Source organism: Leucoraja erinacea, chromosome 8 (assembly GCF_028641065.1).
Source record: "Leucoraja erinacea ecotype New England chromosome 8, Leri_hhj_1, whole genome shotgun sequence".
Taxonomy (NCBI): Eukaryota; Metazoa; Chordata; class Chondrichthyes; order Rajiformes; family Rajidae; genus Leucoraja; species Leucoraja erinaceus.
The window spans coordinates 24,052,577-24,073,059 of NC_073384.1; the positions used below are offsets into that span (position 1 = coordinate 24,052,577).

Consider the following 20,483-nt stretch of genomic DNA (forward strand, 5'->3'; position numbering starts at 1 on the left):
CCTCTGATCCCCTTGGCCACAAGGGCCACATCTAACTCCCTCTTAAATATAGCCAATGAACTGGCCTCAACTACCCTCTGTGGCAGAGAGTTCCAGAGATTCACCACTCTCTGTGTGAAAAAAGTTCTCCTCATCTCGGTTTTAAAGGATTTCCCCCTTATCCTTAAGCTGTGACCCCTTGTCCTGGACTTCCCCAACATGGGGAACAATCTTCCTGCATCTAGCCTGTCCAACCCCTTAAGAATTTTGTAAGTTTCTATAAGATCCCCTCTCAATCTCCTAAATTCTAGAGAGTATAAACCAAGTCTATCCAGTCTTTCTTCATAAGACAGTCCTGACATCCCAGGAATCAGTCTGGTGAACCTTCTCTGCACTCCCTCTATGGCAATAATGTCCTTCCTCAGATTTGGAGACCAAAACTGCACGCAATACTCCAGGTGTGGTCTCACCAAGACCCTGTACAACTGCAGTAGAACCTCCCTGCTCCTATACTCAAATCCTCTTGCTATGAAAGCCAACATACCATTCGCTTTCTTTACTGCCTGCTGCACCTGCATGCCTACCTTCAATGACTGGTGTACCATGACACCCAGGTCTCGCTGCATCTCCCCCTTTCCCAATCGGCCACCGTTTAGATAATAATCTGCTTTCCCGTTTTTGCCACCAAAATGGATAACCTCACATTTATCCACATTAAACTGCATCTGCCAAACATTTGCCCACTCACCCAGCCTATCCAAGTCACCTTGCAGTCTCCTAGCATCCTCCTCACACCTAACACTGCCCCCCAGCTTAGTGTCATCCGCAAACTTGGAGATATTGCCTTCAATTCCCTCATCCAGATCATTAATATATATTGTAAATAGCTGGGGTCCCAGTACTGAGCCTTGCGGTACCCCACTAGTCACTGCCTGCCATTGTGAAAAGGACCCGTTTACTCCTACTCTTTGCTTCCTGTTTGCCAGCCAGTTCTCTATCCACATCAATACTGAACCCCCAATGCCATGTGCTTTAAGTTTGTATACTAATCTCTTATGTGGGACTTTGTCGAAAGCCTTCTGGAAGTCCAGATACACCACATCCACTGGTTCTCCCCTATCCACGCTACTAGTTACATCCTCGAAAAATTCTAGAAGATTCGTCAGACATGATTTACCTTTCGTAAATCCATGCTGACTTTGTCCAATGATTTCACCACTTTCCAAATGTGCTGCTATCCCATCTTTAATAACTGACTCTAGCAGTTTCCCCCACTACCGATGTTAGGCTAACTGGTCTGTAATTCCCCGTTTTCTCTCTCCCTCCCTTCTTAAAAAGTGGGGTTACGTTTGCTACCCGCCAATCCTCTGGAACTACTCCAGAATCTAATTATTATGGGAGATTATGGGAGAATTTACAGCAAGTCAGCTTACTGTAAGTCAGGTCTTTCTGTAATCTGGGAAGCAGATATCTCCTATATCTCCTGGCCGGCCTCCTGTCCTACACCATCTGCAAACCTAACAAAACTAAACTATGCTGCTAAATGCCAGAGGCGAAAATGAGATGTGGGACAAAAGGATTGAATAGTTGTGAATTGAAGAATAAATGTAGGTTGAAAGGGAGGGTAGAAATAAGTGAAAATTTAGATGGCGCACGAGGGGGAGGGGGAGGGAGAAGAAAGAGAGGTGTGGGGGAGAAAGGAGAGGGGGGTTACCTAAAACTGGATAATTCATTGTTCACAAGCCAACTGTATGAACATTGAATTCTCCAATTTTAGGTAACCCCACTCTCTCTCCCCCTAAACCCACCTATTTCTTCCCTCCCCTCTCCACCTACATTCCTCCCTCCATTTGCAAATGTTCAATCCTTTTGTCTCACACCTTACTTTCACCTCTGGCCTTTGCAGCATATATGCCTTTAGCAGCCACTCCCCCAGGTGTATGTGAGGAAGGGAGATAGTAACCCCCTCTAACCCTCTCCTTTCTCCCACACACCTATTTCTTATTTCTCTCTTCCCTCCCTACACCTACATTCCTTCCTCTGGCTTCGCAATTTGTCCAGCCATCTGACTATCAAATACCCCTCTTGCCTGTGTTCACCTATTCCAATGTCACACATTGGCCTGCCACTCCTTTCTTCTAATTTTCTTACCCCCCCCCCCCCCCCCGATCAGTCTGAAGAAAGGTCCCCACCTGAAACGTCATCTATCCATGTTCTCCAGGGATGCTGCCTGACCCGCTGAGTTACTTCAGGACTTTCTATCTTTTTTTTCAATCTACCAGCATCTGCAGTTCCTTGTTTCTACTTTATCAGTGAGATTTGTAGCATCATTCCTAGGATGGTAATGAATGAGGCCAGGTCTCATTGGAAGAAGAACTAGAAAGTCTAGGTTCTAGTTTCTACTTTAAGATTCAGATTCAGATTCAAATTTTAATTGTCATTGTCAGTGTACAGTACAGAGACAACGAAATGCATTTAGCATCTCCCTTGAAGAGCGACATAGCAAACGATTTGAATAAAAAATAAATAATAAGTGTCCGGCAGTCACCGAGTGATTGGCAGTCACCGAGGCAATTTAAGGTAATATTCATACACCACCTACAGCCCCAGGTAAAACCACTAAGATACCACTGCTTAGGCATTTCTCAAAACTGACATGTGATCGGTCTTCGTACAAAGTTCAGGTCCAGATGTTAATCACTGGCAATTGTCCCATCTTCTCTTCTACCATCCAACAATTTGTCATTGAAGCTGATCAATATTGTGGTGAAAATGAAAATATATTCTATCTTGGGCTACATTTACGCAATGACCACAGCTTCTAAATTCTAAACGCATAATATAGATTCCACCGACCATTACACACTTTCACTGAAGTCATGCCAATACTTGATACATATGTACCTATGACAAAACATTTGCTCTATTACATTCCTTATTATGCTTCACAATGCTTTCCACTTAAGGAAATAATGATTAATTCAGTTTGTAGTGCAGCTTTGATGTTAAATGGGAATTACAATAGGGTAGCACCGTAATACAATATTTTAAACTTTGACAATAATGGTATGGTATTGGTATGGCATAGAATTGGAGTTGTAACCTCCCGAGTTTCAATAGTAAGACAATGTGGGAAGATACCTCTAGAGAGAGAAAAAAGTAACATTTGAGGGTAAATCAAGGCCAATCTCATGAACTGTGGTTGCAGAATATACAATCACCAGGATACAGCAAGCCATCAAGGCTCCAGCATTTTTGTCTACCAAGGCTTATTGAGTAGCATCTTTCAATCCCACACCAACGATGCCTATAATGACAACAACAGCAGACGCACTTCATGTTATAGCTCTACTAGATATGCATTTAAATGTTCGTCCATGAAGTTTTTTTCCTAATTGCAGGCCCATTCTGCCTCCATAGGAAATTCATCCTGTCAACTCAAAGAACAAAGCTTTCTTGACCAAACCACTCAGGTTCCCCTTCAGAATGCCTTTATAACATCTAAATAACCAATGCATGTCTACAATAATCTCTCCTAGATTGCAACCTTGACATGGAGGAGAGGCTTGTGTACTCCAGTGATCCTGAGAGCTATGCCGGATGGGGTTTCATATCCCTGGCAGGTTCAACCAAACCGGACAGGTCTCGGGTGAGGAGGCAGACGAAGCAGTCCCTGGCCCTCCATGTTGGGGGTTGGGCGTGGGGTTAACTACCCCACCCTGGAAAAAGTGTGAGTTACAGAAACTGACGAATGAAAACATAATCACATATTTGGCTACATAAAAACACAATTACATACTTGGTTGAAGAAGGTGCCCTAGCGATGGGGAACGTGACGCTTCCCAGCCAAACCCGCAAAGGCGCTGGGAGGCGGATACACCTTCTGACGCCAAATAAATCTATCCTTGTGGGAACATGGAACATTTGAACCATGTTCGAGGCTGGCAAGGCTGCCACAATTGCTAACAAAATGGTGTGCTACATTCTCTTAGTCCTGGGATTGGCTGAAACAAAATGAACAGTCAGGGGAGACCAAATTGGTCAGCGGGCAGTTCATTTTCTACTCCGGACAGGAAGAGGAGAGAGCGAAGCATACAGGCGGAGTGGCCATCATGATGACGAAGGATGCTAGAAAGGCTCTAACTGCATGGGAACCCATCAGCTCTTGCCTCAAATCCGCAACCTTCAAAACCAACAACAAGAGTGAAATCCCACATAATCCAATGTTGTGCACCCACCAATGATGCAGAGGATGAGGTCAAAGGCAGGATCTATGACAGCTTGAACCACCTACTTGGTACTATTGGAGGCAGAGACCTCATTATCCTGATGGGTGACTTCAACGCTAAAGCTGGAGGCCAAAATGAGGGATATAAGGCAGTAATGGGAACTTAACATCTGGTGGAGAGACAAAGTAAGCAATGTGGATCTGAGGAAAAGAACAAGCCAGGAGCCCATTGACTTACAAATTCGAAGGAGAAAATGGAGTTGGATTGGACACACCCTCAGGAAACCTACTACAAACATCACCCGGCAAGCCCTGAAATGGAACCCCCAAGGAAATGGGAAAAGAGGTCGCTCCAGGAATAGCTGGAGAAGAGGTGTCCAGACAGAAATGTCTGAGAGTGGACTCAACTGGGGAGATCTCTAAATAATTGCCAACGACCGAGTGAGGTGGAGGAGATTTGTCAATGGCCTATGCTCCCTAGAGGAGCAAAGGGCTTAAGAAGAAGAAGAAGAAGAAGAAGAAGAAGATGTCTTCAAGAAATAAAATATTTTCACCTAAAATATAAGTTTTGTTACGTACTTGTCATTGTACACTTTGTACGGAACAATTTGAGTTTGATATTAATTAATATTTAAATTCATCTATGATTGGAAATAACATCTATAGCTTTTACTCCATCATATAAGTGAATACATGCACATATTAGGGTAGCAGATTTTCTGACGTTAACAAATTGATTCATTCAGGAATTATACTGGAATTTATTACCTTGGGTGTAGAAGAGCTAAAAGCCACATTAATGACAGTTTCTGTATGTCCTGTTAATTTGTGGATGTAGTTACTGGAGGAGAGTTCAAACAAATACGCCTGCAAAGAACAGAAATAGGGAATGGTAAATACAATAGAATCAGACACAGGCACATCAGATCTGCATGAAATTTCCTTTTTATAATAAGACACGGTTCTTTTGTCAGGTTGGTTGAAGTGCTCATTTCTTTGAAATCATATAATTGGATGTTGACTTGGATGTTTGCTTGCTTGCTTGCCTGAACTTTTTATTTGATTCACATCTCCTCGAAAACGTGACGTGGTAACAGTGAAAAATTTGCATATGAAAACGTAGAGATTTACCCCATGATTTCAAAAATCCCATCGACTGAAAATTTGATTAATTACTAGACTAAGTGGGTCCCGTTGGGTCCCATGTTCACACGGGAGGGCTGGTCCCCTGACGCAATATTCCACCTCTCCACCAATTCCAATATTGGTGGCTAGTGGGGGGGGCTTTCTGGAATGCTGGTATGGGTTCTTGGGGTGGCAGCTCAGACCCTCAAGCCTGATCTGCTGGCAGCTAACTCATGGCTGGTGGGCTGGCAGTTGACTCATGACTATTCCTTGAAATTCCATTTCAAGCAGGATGCAAGACCACCAAATTCAAATCCATGTTCCTACCATTTCAAGCAGGGTGCAAGGCCATCACATTCAAGTGCAGTTTCTTATCAGTATGAGCAGGGTGCAAGGTCACCAAATTCAAGTGCAGTTTCACACCACTTCAAGTTGGATCCATGGCCACCAAATTCAAGTGCAGTTTCATACCACTTTCAGCAGCGTGCAAGGCCGCCAAATTCAGTGCAGTTTCATACCACTTCAAGCAGGATGCAAGGCCGCCAAATTCAAATGTAGTTTCATTCCATTTCAAGCAGGGTCGATGGCCACCAAATTCAAATGCAGCTTCATACCATTTCATGCAGGGTGAAAACACCATAAAACCACACAAAACACCAAACTCACAGGTCAGTAGACATTCAGTGTGTTCAGTTGATTCACAGCTCAGACAGAGTCATGACCTCTCCCTCCCCCATCATGCAGAGACTGAGCCACACCCACACTTCTGGGTTTTATAACACCTCCACCTGGAAAAGGTGTGGCTTTCAGGGCGTGATTGACAGGAGAGAGTGTCTCAGCATTTTTTAAACACTAATAACACTTTTATTTTTCATTGATGGGAAGAATTCTCTGCACCTGGTCAGCGGAGGGGGGACTGAGTAAGATGGCCAAAAATCACAGCTGTATGTGGTAGCATTTTATCTTAAATCAATAAACAGTGCAAACAGGAAGTAAATGCATTTGCAGTAGTGCCTTTCAACTTCAAGCCCAAGCACCCGCCACCATTTGCAGTAATTAGTACCTTTCAACTTCAAGTCAAAGCACCCAAGCCACCATTTACAGTGTATTTCAACTTCATGCCAAAGCACCCGAACAACCATTTGCAGGTAGTGCCTTTTACTTCAAACAAACCATATTTTCATTTTCAAACCACATTAAGGGTACTCACAGTAGTGTAGACATTTGTTCAGTGTTATTCAGAGCTCATAGAGATGTGACCCTTGGCTTCATCCATCTTGCAGAGAATGAGTGAGGCACACCACTTCATGGTTTTATAGTCCCTCCCCCTCCCTCTAGCAGGTGCAGCAGAGAGAATGGTGATTTCTTTAAACTTCAAGCCAAAGCTCCCAAGCCACCATTTGTAGTAAATAGTGCAATTCAACTTCAAGTAAAACACCCAAGCCACCATTTGCAGTAAGTAGTGCCTTTCAACCTCAAGCCAAAGCGCCCAAGCCACCATTTGCTGCAAGTAGGGCCTTTCAACTTCATGCCACCATTTGCACTAAGTAGTGCCTTTCAACTTCAAGCCAAACACCCAAGCCACCATTTGCAGTAAGTAGTGCCTTTCAACTTCAAGCCAAAGCACCCAAACAACTATTTGCAGGCAGTGCCTTTTTACTACAAACAAACCATATTTTCATTTTCAAACCACATTAAGGGTACTCATAGTTGTGTAGGCATTTGTTCAGTGTTATTCAGAGCTCAGAGAGACGTGGCCCTTGGCTTCATCCATCTTGCAGAGACAAAGTGAGGCACACCACTTCCTGGTTTTATAGTCCCTCCCCTTCCCTCCAGCAGGTGCAGCAGAGGGAATGGTGAATTTTTAAAAAAACATTAATATCTCTCTGATTTTTCAAGGAGCGAATTAATAATATTAATATAATATCGGGGGGGGGGGGCGTTCATGTGTGTGTGGGGCTTTAGAGAGCTCGGAAAAATGCTGAAAAGCAGAACCTCCAGGGTGGTTATCTCTGGTTTTGCTTCCAGTTCTTTGTGTTGGCGAGAGCAGGAACAGGGAGATAGAGGACCTGAATGTGTGGTTGAGGAACTGGTGGGCAGGGATTTGGATTCTTAGACCACTGGGATCTGTTTTGGAGTGAGGGGGAACTGTACAAAAGGGACAGATTGCACCTTAACAGGTGGGGGACCAGCATTCTGGCAGGCAGGTTTGCCACTGCTACACGGATGGTTTTAAACTGAATAAGGGTGTCAAATGGGATAGTCAAGGACGGAGTTAAAGGGAAAGAGAGTAAAGGGATAGTTAATGATCCCAGAATTAACGGGAAAGAAAGCTCACAAAGGGATAGGAAAGTATGGCCAAGTGTAATAGGGATCGATGTGAAAGGTGAGATGCGCAAGGAATTAAAAGTATTGTATATGAATGCGCGAAGTATAAGAAGTAAAGTAGATGAGCTTGAGGCTCAGTTAGAGGTTGGTAGCTATGATATTGTGGGGATTACTGAGACGTGGCTGCAGGAGGATTTGGATTGGATTGGATTCAATTTATTGTCATTGTCTCATAAGAGACACCGAAATGGATTTTCCTTAGTCATAACAAATAAAAAAAGCACAAACACAGAAGTCCACGACACAACAATTCGGGCCTGGAAACTTAATATTCAGGGTTATACATCCTATAGAAAGGACAGGCAGGTGGGCAGAGGAGGAGGAGGGGGGGGGGGGGGGGTAGCTCTGCTGGTGAGGGATTGAATTCAGTCCCTTGCAAGGGAAGACATACGGACTGACGAGGTAGAGTCACTGTGGATTGAGTTGAGGAACTGTAAAGGCAAGAAGACACTAATTGGTGTTATCTACAGACCCCCAAATAGTAGGCCGGATGTAGGGTGTAAATTGCAGCAGGAGTTAAAACTGGCATGTAACAAAGGTAATGCCACTGTGTTGATGGGGTTTTTCAATATGCAGGTAGGCTGGGAAAATCAGGTTGGTTCAGGACCCCAAGAAAGAGAGTTTGTAGAATGCTTCCGAGATGGATTCTTAGAGCAGCTTGTAATGGAGCCGACCAGAGAAAAGGCAATTCTGGATTTAGTGTTGTTCAATGAACCAGATATGATAAGAGAACTCGAGGTAAAGGAACCGCTTGGAGGTAGTGACCATAATATGATTAGTTTTAATCTGCAATTTGAAAAGAAGAAGGTTAAATCGGAAATGTCAGTGATGCAGTTGAACAAAGGGGTCTATGAAGGCATGGGAGAGGAGCTGGCCAAGGTAGACTGGAAAGTGATTCTGGCAGGAATGGCGGTGGAACAGCAATGGCAGGAATTTCTGGGCATAATCCAGAAGACGCAGGATCATTTCATTCCAAAAAGGAAGAAAGATTCTAAGGGGAGTAGGAGGCAACCGTGGCTGACAAGACTAAAAGACAAGACAAGAATAAAACTAAAAGAAAAGATGTATAACACAGCAAAGAGTAGCTGGAAGCCAGAGGATTGGGAAACTTTAATAGGATAACAGAAGGAAACAAAACGGGCAATACAGGCTGAAAAGATGAAGTACGAAGGGAAGCTGGCCAGGAATATAAAGAAGGACAGTAAAAGCTTCTTTAGATATGTTAAGGGAAAAAGAGTAGCAAAGTCAAATTTGGGTCCCTTGAAGGAAGACACCGGTGAAATTATTATGGGTAACAAGGAAATGGCAGAAGAGTTGAACGGATACTTCGGATCTGTCTTCACTAAGGAAGACACAAACAATCTCCCAGATATACTGGAGGACAGAGGATCTAAGAGGGTAGAGGTACTGAAATAATTTTTCATTAGGTGAGAAATACTATTGGGTAGGCTAATGGGACTGAAGGATGATAAATCCCCTGGGCCTGATGGTCTGCATCCCAGGATCCTCAGGGAGGTGGCTCTAGAAATAGTGGACGCATTGGTGATCATTTTCCAATGTTCGATCAATTCAGGATCAGTTCCTATGGATTGGAGGCTAGCTAACGTTATCCCACTTTTCAAGAAAGGAGCGAGAGAGAAAACGGGGAATTATAGACCAGTTAGCCTGACTTCGGTGGTGGGAAAGATGCTGGAGTCAATTATTAAAGAGGTAATAATGGGGCATTTGGATAGTAGTAAAAGGATTAGTCCAAGTCAGCATGGATTTATGAAAGGGAAATCATGCTCGACTAATCTTCTGGAATTTTTTGAGGATGTGACAAGTAAAATGGATGAAGGGGTGCCAGTGAATGTAGTGTATCTTGACTTTCAGAAAGCCTTTGATAAGGTCCCGCACGGGAGACTGGTTACTAAAATTAGAGCACATGGTAGGGCGTTGACTTGGATAGAAAATTGGTTGGCAGGCAGGAAGCAAAGAGTAGGAGTGAACGGGTCCTTTTCAGAATGGCAGGCAGTGGCGAGTGGAGTACCGCAAGGCTTGGTGTTGGGGCCGCAACTGTTTACCATATATATTAATGATTTGGAAGAGGGAATTAGGAGCAACACTAGCAAGTTTGCAGATGACACAAAGCTGGTTGGCAGTGTGAAGACGATGTTAGGAGGTTGCAGGTTGACCTGGACGGGTTGAGTGAATGGGCAGATGCGTGGCAGATGCAGTATAATATAGATAAATGTGAGGTTACCCACATTGGCGGCAAAAACAAGGGAGCAGAGTATTATCGCAATGGGGTTAGGTTAGGCAAGGGGGAGGTGCAGCGGGACCTGGGCATCCTTGTACACCAGTCACGGATAGTTGGCGTGCAGGTACAGCAGGCAGTGAAGAAAGCTAATGGAATGTTGGCCTTCATAACAAGAGGATTTCAGTATAGGAGTAAAGAGGTTCTTCTGCAGTTGTATGGGGCTCTGGTGAGACCACATCTGGAGTATTGTGTCCCGTTTTGGTCTCCCAATTTGAGGAAGGACATCCTTGAGATTGAGGCAGTGCAGCGTAGGTTCATGAGATTGATCCCTGGGATGGCAGGACTGTCATATGAGGAAAGATTGAAAAGACTAGGCTTGGAGTTTAGAAGGATGAGGGGGATCTTATAGAAACATATAAAATGATAAAAGGACTGGACAAGCTAGATGCAGGAAAAATGTTCCCAATGTTGGGCGAGTCCAGAACCAGGGGCCACAGTCTTAGAATGAAGGGCAAGCCATTTAAGACTGAGGTGAGAAAAAACTTTTTCACCCAAAGAGTTGTGAATTTATGGAATTCCCTGCCACAGAGGGCAGCGGAGGCCAAGTCACTGGATGGATTTAAGAGAGAGTTAGATAGAGCTCTAGGGGGTAATGGAATCAAGGGATATGGGGAGAAGGCAGGCACGGGTTATTGATTGGGGACGATCAGCCATGATCACAATGAATGGCGGTGCTGGCTCTCTGGCTCGAAGGACCGAATGGCCTCCTCCTGCATCTATTTTCTATGTTTCTCTCTTACTGAAATCTATTTTGTTTTTCTCTCTTTTCCTTCCTCTTAAATGGATATTACTTCTCTTTCCTCAGATCTTACCTGACTTTTAGAATCACACCACACAGAAATCTGCTAAATGTTTATATAATTTTCTATTTTTATGTCAGATTTTCTGTATGGGCTTTTTCATGAAGCTGAGATGACCATATTTCCGCCCAAAAAGAACAAGGCCGTGGAAGCAGACCCATTGAAACCCCAAAACACTGATGAAAAACGTTAGTTGCACATCCATAATCTAACGATCTCATATCATGGAGGAGACGGATAGACCAGGGAACCTCTGAGATGTTTCATACATGACCATTTCCAGGAAAGGAGACATCTGACAGAGACCTTCCCCGTCTGTCAAGGGCAGTCATCCGCATGATCCACCTCTGTCGCATCCTCCCAGTAGCTGCACGGTTGCTTCCCAAGTCAGTGTGGATTCTAACCATCTCAAGGCACAGTGGACATAATTTCAGAGGTGGGAACAGTGAGGGCACAATGAATTGTGGTGATCAGGAAGATTAGACGTGCAAGTATGATGGGACAGTCATGGAAGTCGGAGCAAAGGGGTTTAGTGGACTGAAATTAACACAGTCAACACCACAGCAAGAGGAACAGTATCCTTGTGTTCATATTTGTTATATGTTTGTGAAAGTATATTATGTATAATTAAACTGGAAAATGCTGCATATAATACATCACACACTAATTTCCCACTATACAAAATAACTGCACTTCAAATGTATTTAAACGATTGCAAAACATTTTGGGATCTCCTCAGGTTGTGATACAACAATAGTTCATGGCTTTTTTCACATTTACTGATATATTCTGCAGAAAACCGCTTTGTTTCTTCATCATTAGCTCTATATAAACTTGTTTAAAAATGGCACTAACTTTTCTTGCTGTTAATTTGGAATGGTTGAGTATTTTACTCCATGACTTCAGATGTTTTCAGACATTTTTCATTTATTAAACAGTTCCCTTCTCTGAAAAGTATGTTATAATGAAAAATTGAGTACATAAAAAAGCACTATATTTGTTGGCTCAAGAGTATGAGGAGGAGAAATGTGCTTTCGCACATAAGAACACATTTTTGATTCATTAACTCAAAATCATTGCCATTAAAAACCAATTTACATGCAGAAAGAATATTTGGTCTCAGGTTTTCCCTTGCCACATCAGTATCCTGGAATGCAGATTTAATTTTCTCACTGTCATTGCAACTGCCCATTATTTCACTAACTCCAGGTGATGGATGCTGTGATTCCTATTGCTGTCTGTCAAGAATTGAGCCAAGATGCATGGCTTTGCTTGAAAATTAAACCATGTATGAAAACATGCCGGGTGCTCCTTTACAGACCTAAAAAGGTCTTAGCCAGTCACTCTTTACTAAGTATGATGGCATAAACCCAAGTTGGTATTTTATTGATATACTGTGCTGGTCTCAACGGAAAATGCAGGATAGTACTGAATTGGTGTAAATTGCTGAATGGTTACATGGGTCTGGGAAGAGTGAGGTTAGGTTTTACCTTACTCTGCCAAGCAAGAGCAGGGTAGAAGTGGGGTTTTTAAAATTGAATATGCTACCTTACCTCCCGATCAGCTCCAATCCTGTCAGTAACTATTAAAAATGTTCACTGCAGCTAGATTGCTGAGATGCCTGAAGCAAGGAAACAAGAACCCCAGGAATCAAAGTAATTAGGAGATTTTTCCTTCTATGGGATTTATTTTGTATTTAACCTCATTCCTGTCAGGCCGATTAGCCTTCACGAAAGACGAAGAGGTTATGAAGAGTTTTTCTCCGTAAGGGCTAGGTGGAGCAAACATATACAGCCTGGAAGCACGATCAATACACTCATATACAGCATGGAAACACGATCAATCAGTCTGAGGAAGGGTCCCAAACTGAAACATCAACTATTTAATGTTCTCCAGGGATGCTACCTGACCCACTGAGTTACTCCAGCATTTTGTGCCCTTTGGCCAAACCTGCCCTTTGGCCAAACCTGTCCATGCCTACCAAGGTGACTTCCTGAGCAAATCCCATTTGGTTGCATTTGGTCCTTATGCTTCAAAACATTTCCTATCCATGAACCTGTCCAAATGTCTTTTAAACTCCGTAGTTATGCCCAATTCTGCATTCATCTGTGAAAAACACTTTCCCCCTAGGTTGCCTTTAAATCTTTCCCCTCTCACTATAAAACTATGCTATCTACATTTAGACTCCCCTAGCCTGGGAAAAAGAGTGAGAGCATTCATCTTATCTATGCCCCTGATGGGCCTGTCCCTCTTAAACCCCCTTTTAACGGGGCGACTTGACGCAAGAGGTAACCAGAGTTTAACATCGTGGGAACCTCGTGCGATAACAGTACGGCATTCGTGGACCACCGTGGCGCTAACGGCAGGTAATCGTGTAACTTGGGTTCTCGGGAGAAAATTCAAACATGTTTGAATTTGTCCAAGAGTGACTTGTACACTTGTGGTTGAGCATTGCAACATTTTATGAACGTAGTGGCCAGTGCGATATCCGTAGTAACTCTTGCGGTCACTGGGGGAACTCCTGCGAACGGTGAGCCCGGAAGTTGGATAGAGTGAATCCAGCCAGTTTGCTATTTACATACAAATCTAATAAAACTAGCTAACAAGCATTTCATTAATGTCAGTGTGTCTCTTTTTGTCCGAAAGCAGTTTCTAACTGGAGGAACTCCGCGGGCCAGGCAGCATCTACGGAGGGAAATTGACAGGCGAGCCTTCCCTCAGGCTGCCTTATCTCTCTACACCCCCCCCCCCCCCCCCAACTCCCACTCCCCCACACACACAAATGCTGGAGAAACTCAGCGGATGCAGCAGCATCTATGGAACGAAGGAAATAGGCAACGTTTCAGCCCGAAAAGTTGCTTATTTCTTGTGTATGTGTCGGAAGGAACAGCAGATGCCGGTTTAAAGAGAATGAGTCCGACGGCAGGCAGCATCTTTGGGGAGAAGGAATGGGTGACATTTCGGGTCGAGACCCTTCTGATATGCTGCTTGTCCCGCTGAGCTACATGTTGTGTCTATCTTCGTTTTAATCCAGCATCTGCAGTTCCTTCCTGGCCGAACCCGATTGAAAGATGAGAGGCTGGGCGATAGAAATCATTAATTGAATTAAATAACTAGATACCTGTCTAATCGTATCTACAGGATTGTACAGGCTAGATGGAGGAAGAATGTTCCCGATGTTGGGGGAGTCCAGAACCAGGGTCCCAGTTTTACAGTCTACCGTGGGAACTCTTTAATTACAGCGGGAAACCTTCAGTTTCCCAGGGGGTCGGGACGGGACTGGAGTTGGGAGGGAAAGGTGGGGGAGTCGAGGGAGAGGAGGGGGAGACAGATGGGGGTGTCTTCATTTACTGGCGGTGGGTGTCTGTCACTGAAACAGGCAGGTGAGATTTCGCATCCACCTTGTGTGTGCCTCTCTCTCTCTCTCTCTCTCTCTCCCTCCCTCACTCTCACACAGGCATGAATGGAGGAACTCCGCGGGCCAGGCAGCATTTACGGAGGGAAATGGACAGGCGACCCATTCTTCAGGCTGCCTTATGTCCCTCCCCCCCCCCCCCCCCCTCACCCCAACTCCCACCCACACACACGAATGCTGGAGAAACTCAGCGGGTGCAGCGGGGCCAAAACGTTGTCTATTTCCTTCGTTCCATAGATGCTGCTGCACCCGCGGAGTTTCTCCAGCATTCGCGTATGTGGGTGGGAGTTGGGGGGGGGGGGGGGGAGAGAGAGACATAAGGCAGCCTGAAGAATGGGTCGCCTGTCCATTTCCCTCCGTAAATGCTGCCTGGCCCGCGGAGTTCCTCCATTCATGCCTGTGTGAGAGTGAGGGAGGGGAGAGAGAGAGAGAGAGAGAGAGAGAGGCACACACACAAGGTGGATGCGAAATCTCACCTGCCTGTTTCAGTGACCCTGTCTCTCTCCCCCCCCAACTCCCACCCACACACGCGAATGCTGGAGAAACTCCGCGGGTGCAGCAGCATCTATGGAACGAAGGAAATAGACAACGTTTCGGCCCCGCTGCACCCGCTGAGTTTCTCCAGCATTCGTGTGTGTGGGTGGGAGTTGGGGGGAGAGAGAGACATAAGGCAGCCTGAAGAATGGGTCGCCTGTCCATTTCCCTCCGTAAATGCTGCCTGGCCCGCGGAGTTCCTCCAGTCATGCCTGTATGAGAGGGAGGGAGGGAGAGAGAGAGAGAGAGAGAGAGAGAGAGAGAGAGAGAGGAGAGAGAGAGAGAGAGAGAGAGAGAGGCAGTCCTGGTCAGTCCTTTGAAGATAAGACACCAGTTGCTTGGAGCAACTCAGCGGGACAGGCAGCATCTCTGGAGAGAAGGAACGGGTGGCGTTTCGGGTCGAGAGCCTTCTTCAGACTGAAAGTTTCACCTCTCAGTAGATCATAAAATAACACAATCATCACGGTCAATGTGAGACACAGTCTTTATTCACATTTGACAAAATAAAAAGACGACTTCTTGCACATATTGAGAGAAGGTGCATCACACCAAACAACATTTGTCTAAAAAAACACAGATTATTCTTCAACTCATTAAAGAGCTCGGGTGAAAAAAACCACTCCACTCTGGCTACATCTTGCGTCAAGTCGCCCCGTGAAAACTAGCCATTAGGCGATATTTCAGCAGACTGCCGGTGACTGTCAAATTGCCAGCAGTCGCCTGAAAAATCGGCAACTGGAACTGCGACTGTCAGAGTGGAACACACACACAAACACATCACTTCCTTCATCAGCCGTTATGCAGGCGGGGGACTGGGCAAGCGGGGGGTAGCGCTGTCTAAAAAATTAACATGTTGCAAAGCCAAGGTGAAGCAGACACACACCGCAATGAACAGGAAGGTTGGTGCTGTAAAAACACGGCTAAAGCACAGTGTACAGTAAGTCCTTAAAAGAGGGGAGGAGAAGGGGGGAAAAGGAATGGAGCCCACTTTTAAGAAGCCAGAGATACACGGCTGTGAAGCTCGACGGACACTTAACATTACCGGTCGGTTATCCTTGATTATGAAAACTACTGCTTACTTTTTTTTCCCAATGAGCCAATGAAATTCACTGGTCAGCATCGGCTAGACCCTACGAGAACCTCCGAGAACCTACGACCCCCTGGCAACCCATTAGGACCTCCTGGCGACCCACCCACGGCTCGAGAATTCTCGCTACTCTCCATGGCGGTTTCATTCTAGTCGCCACTAATTTTCATACAGGTTGAAAAATTCACGGCGACCATAATGAGGCCGTGACCAGTTCCCAGAATGCAGGAACTCCTCACGGCCATGAATGCGACTCCCCAGCAACCACCTGCGAACATGTGGCGGCCAAGTGGAGACTGCATAGTCTCCTGCAGTTGCCTAAAAAGTAGCCTAATTGGGACAGGCCCATAATGATTTTATAAATAACAATAAGATCACACCTCAGCCCATTTTGTTCAAGTGAAAACAGTCCCTGTTCTGATAACTCAAGCCCTCCAGTCTCACAATATCCTTCAGGGTCTCTTCTGCATCCTCTCTAGTGTAATCATCTCCTTCCTAGAGAATGGTGTCCAGAACTACATGCAATATTCTAGGTGTCGATTCAACACTGCCATGTGCAACTGTAAAATTTCATCCCAATTCTTGTAGTCATTGCCCTACCCAATGAAGACAAGGATGCCAGATGCCTTCTTCATCAGTTTATCTATCGGTGATGCCACATTCAAGGCACTGAATATGTACCCCTCTGTTCTACAGCACTCCCGAGTACTCTATCATTTACTACGTAAGTCCTGCCCTGGTTAAACTTTCCAAAGTACAACAATTCACATTTGTCTGTGTTAATTTCCACCTGCCATTCCTTTGCCTACGTTCCCAGTTTTGGATCAAGTTGTAACCTTAGCCAACCTTCTTCGCTGTCCACCACACCATCAATTTTGGTGTCATCTACACTTACAAATTGTGTACATTCTCATCAAAATTTGGATTAATTATTTACCCTGTTTTAGAGAGGTAGTTCAGATCCTGGGTAGAAGATGGAATTGCACTGAAGCAAACCCAGAGTGCCTAGATGGCTAGAAGTAGAGAAGCTTTAATGGTTGTGAGATTAATTGCTTGTAAGATTAATTAACTTTTTATGGAAGTTCAAAGCTAAAACAATGTGGATTGCAGGTTAATTTGCAATTATTTGGTAAATTAAATTGTTAATAATTAGCCTTTCAAATAAGATGGCCTATCCCAACTTAACCTACAAATTATTGATTAAATGTGCATGTGTATTTAACCGAGAATCTACTTTACACTCTTTTTCCAGCGTTTAGTGCATGCCTGCAAATATAGCTTGACATTGAGATTCTTTCACTGCAAATTCCCTCAGCAAAAATGCTTCAATTTCTCCATGAAGTGTGACTGATTTCTTATTTTCCATTCATTACTTGAATATCATCAATCAAGGTTTGAAGGGCTGTACTGATAGATCTGGTTGTGTGTAGTTCCTGGCTTTGTGACAATATGCCAATGGAGGTGGTGATCTGATGAGTCATTCTAACCACATGTTTGTTCAAATTTACGGATCCATTCTGGATTGAACCATGAAAGTATTCAAATGTAGTCAGGAAGGAGATCTGGTGAACATCAAATGGGGGCCTTTACATTTTTCCATGCAGTTTCAGTGTTACTCATTACAATGCTGTACCGCGACTGCTATCATTCTTCAATGGTTGGGAATGCACTGACAGGGAAGTTTAGCTCCATGGAATTGGAACAAAAATTTCACATAAAGTTGAAACATTACATACTGCAACATATTGAACAAAACATAATAATTTGCAGGGTTCAATCTAACTTTATACAGTATGAAGTGGACAATTTGAGCTTGTGAAAATCATGCATCTTCATTTTAGGATTCAAATTTGGCCACCTTTGCAGCCTTGAAACCCCTGCCTTAATAGGAAATAAGTTTAAAACTAGCAATAACATTAATGTGAATCCTTTGTTTTACCTTAAAATGAAACAGAGAGAGTCATTTTGCCTTGCTCTACAATGTAAATTAGCTTTTATCAGGTGGAAGGTATAATGATACATTAAATGGGTAACTACTTAATTCTCTGTAAAACAACATTTGCAGAAAGTTATGATCGTCTTCAAAACTGTGAATGATTATGTTGTTGACCAGAACAAGGTCAAAATTACTTCAAATAAAATGGGATTGTAGTTTTACCACCATCCAGCTGGAATATTGGGACAAATTGTTAAAGAAGTTCAAGATGGAAGAAAGTCATGACAAACCAGCACTACTTGGCAAAGAAAAGGCAGAGAGCTGAGTAAGTTGCTAGCAGAGACATTTACTTTGCATTGTATTTTGCTATTGCATCTTTTCATGGTGGATGCCATTAAAATAAAGCTAACCTTTGTTATCAGGAAAGAATTAGATACAGCCCATGTGTCTGGGTGATTCAAGTTCGATTAGATTTTAAAAAGTCCAGGCCACATTATACAGGACACAAAATTAGCTTGATGATAGGAGTCAGAGGTTGTTTTCAGATTGGGGACCTGTGACCAGTAGAGATCAGTGCAAGTGCTGTTGTTTGTCATCTATATTAACTATTTGGATAAAAATGTAGTTGGCATAGTTGTTACATTTGTGTGTGACACCAATATTGGTGGTATAGTGGATAGTGAAAAAGGTTATTTAAGATTTCAACACGTTCTTTAACTTTGGGAGGTTGAATGTGATGGGAAAATATACAATTAATGGTATGGCCATTACGGCATTGATGAACAGAGGGATCTTGGGTCCAAGTCTATACACCCCTGAAAGGAGCAACACAAGTAGATAGTTGGTAAAAAAGGCATATGGTATAAACCGAAGATAGACACAAAAAGCGGGGCAGGTAGCATCTCTGGAGAGAAGGAGTGGGTGATGTTTCAGGTCGAGAACCTTCTTTCAACTGGTTAGGGATAAGGGAAACGAGGGATATAGACGGTGATGTGGAGAGATAAAGAACAATGAATGAAAGATATGCAAAAAAGTAACGATGATAAAGGCAACAGGCCATTGTAAGTTGTTTACAGGGTGAAAATGAGAAGCTAGTGCGACTTGGGTGGGGGAGGGATAGAGAGAGAGGGAATGCCAGGGTTACCTGAAGTGAGAGAAATCAATATTCATACCACTGGGCTGTAAGCTGCCCAAGCAAAATATGAGATGCTGTTCCTCCAATTTGCGTTTAGCCTCACTCTGACAATGGAGGAGACCGAGGCCAGAAAGGTCTGTGTAGGAATGGGAAGGAGAATTAAAATATCCAGCAACCAGGAGATGAGGTAGGTTCAGGCGGGCTGAGCAAAGGTGTTCCACGAAACGATCGCCCAGTCTACGCTTGGACTCGCCGATGTACAAGATTCCACATCTTGAACAACGGATAAAGTAGATGAGGTTGGAGGAGGTACAAGTGAACCACTGTCTAACCTGAAAGGACTGTCAGGGTCTCTGGACAGAGTCGAGGGAGGAGGTATAGCGACAGGTGTTGCATCTTCTGCGATTGCAGGGGAAGGTACCTGGGGAGAGGGTGTTTTGGGTGGGAAGGGATGAGTTAACCAGGGAGTTGTGGAGGGAACAGTCTCTGCGGAAGGAGGAAAGGGGTAGAGATGGAAAAATGTGGTTGAAATTTCGGAGGATTATGTGTTGTGTGCGATGGCTGATGGGGTGGAAGGTAAGGACTAGGGGGACTCTGTCTCTGTTGTGACTAGGAGGACGGGGAGCAAGGGCAGAGCTGCGGGGTACTGAGGAGACACGAGTGAGGGCCTCATCTATAATTGCAGAGGGGAACCCCCATTCCCTAAAGAATGAAGACATCTCGGATGTTGTAGTATGGAACACCTCATCTTGGGCGCAGATGCTGTGTAGATGGAGGAATTGGGCGTAGGGGATAGAATCTTTGCAGGAAGCAGGGTGGGAAGAAGTAGTTGAGATAGTTGTGGGAGTCAGTGGGTTTGTAATAGACATCAGTCAATAGTCTATTTCATGTGATGGAGACTGTGAGATGAAGAAAGGTGAGGGAGGTGTCGGCGGTGGTCCAAGTAAATTTGAGTGCAGGATGAAAAGTGGTGGTGAGGTTGATGAAGGCATATGGTATGCTTGTCTTCATTGGTGCAAACCAATTTACAGAATGTTGCTTGGATTAGAGGGTATTAGCTATAAGGAGAGGATGGGTAGATTTGGATTGTTTTCTTTGCAATGCCAGAGATTGAGGGGAGATATGATAGAAGTATATACAATTATGAGGCTTAAACAGTCAGAATCTTCTCCCAGGGTGGAAATATCGACTAGAGGGCATCGCTTTAAGGTGAGAGGGGAAAAGTTTAAGGGAGACTGAAGGGTCTGTTCCGAGCGGCAATGTTCTATGTCATATGTTAACTGGGAAAATGGGCCAAGGAATGGCAGATGGTATTCAACTCAAACAAATACGATGTGTTCCATTTTAGTAAGTTAAACCACGGTAGGATTAACTGTGCTCAGCTATTGAACACCCGTACGGAGTCCACTTACATGAATGATTTGAATTTCATTACCTACTTTTAACTGTTTAAAAGTGTTATGTGAGTTTCACTTCTGTTTGTGTCTTAAACCTTATTTGTGTGACTTCTGAATTTTTTTTGAAAATGCTGCAAAATGCCAGGGATTTAAGAAACGC

The 20,483-nt window shown here is 44.1% G+C and overlaps 1 protein-coding gene across 2 annotated transcripts in view; it reads right to left on the reverse strand.

Annotated features, from left to right (window-relative positions):
• Positions 1-20,483, reverse strand: part of wdr27 (WD repeat domain 27) — a 398,117-nt gene that overhangs the window by 143,616 nt on the left and 234,018 nt on the right. For both annotated transcript variants that reach the window (XM_055639235.1, XM_055639236.1), the window contains one exon: positions 4,976-5,074. In XM_055639235.1, the coding sequence (XP_055495210.1) occupies positions 4,976-5,074 (99 nt within the window). The remainder of the gene's footprint in view (positions 1-4,975; positions 5,075-20,483) is intronic.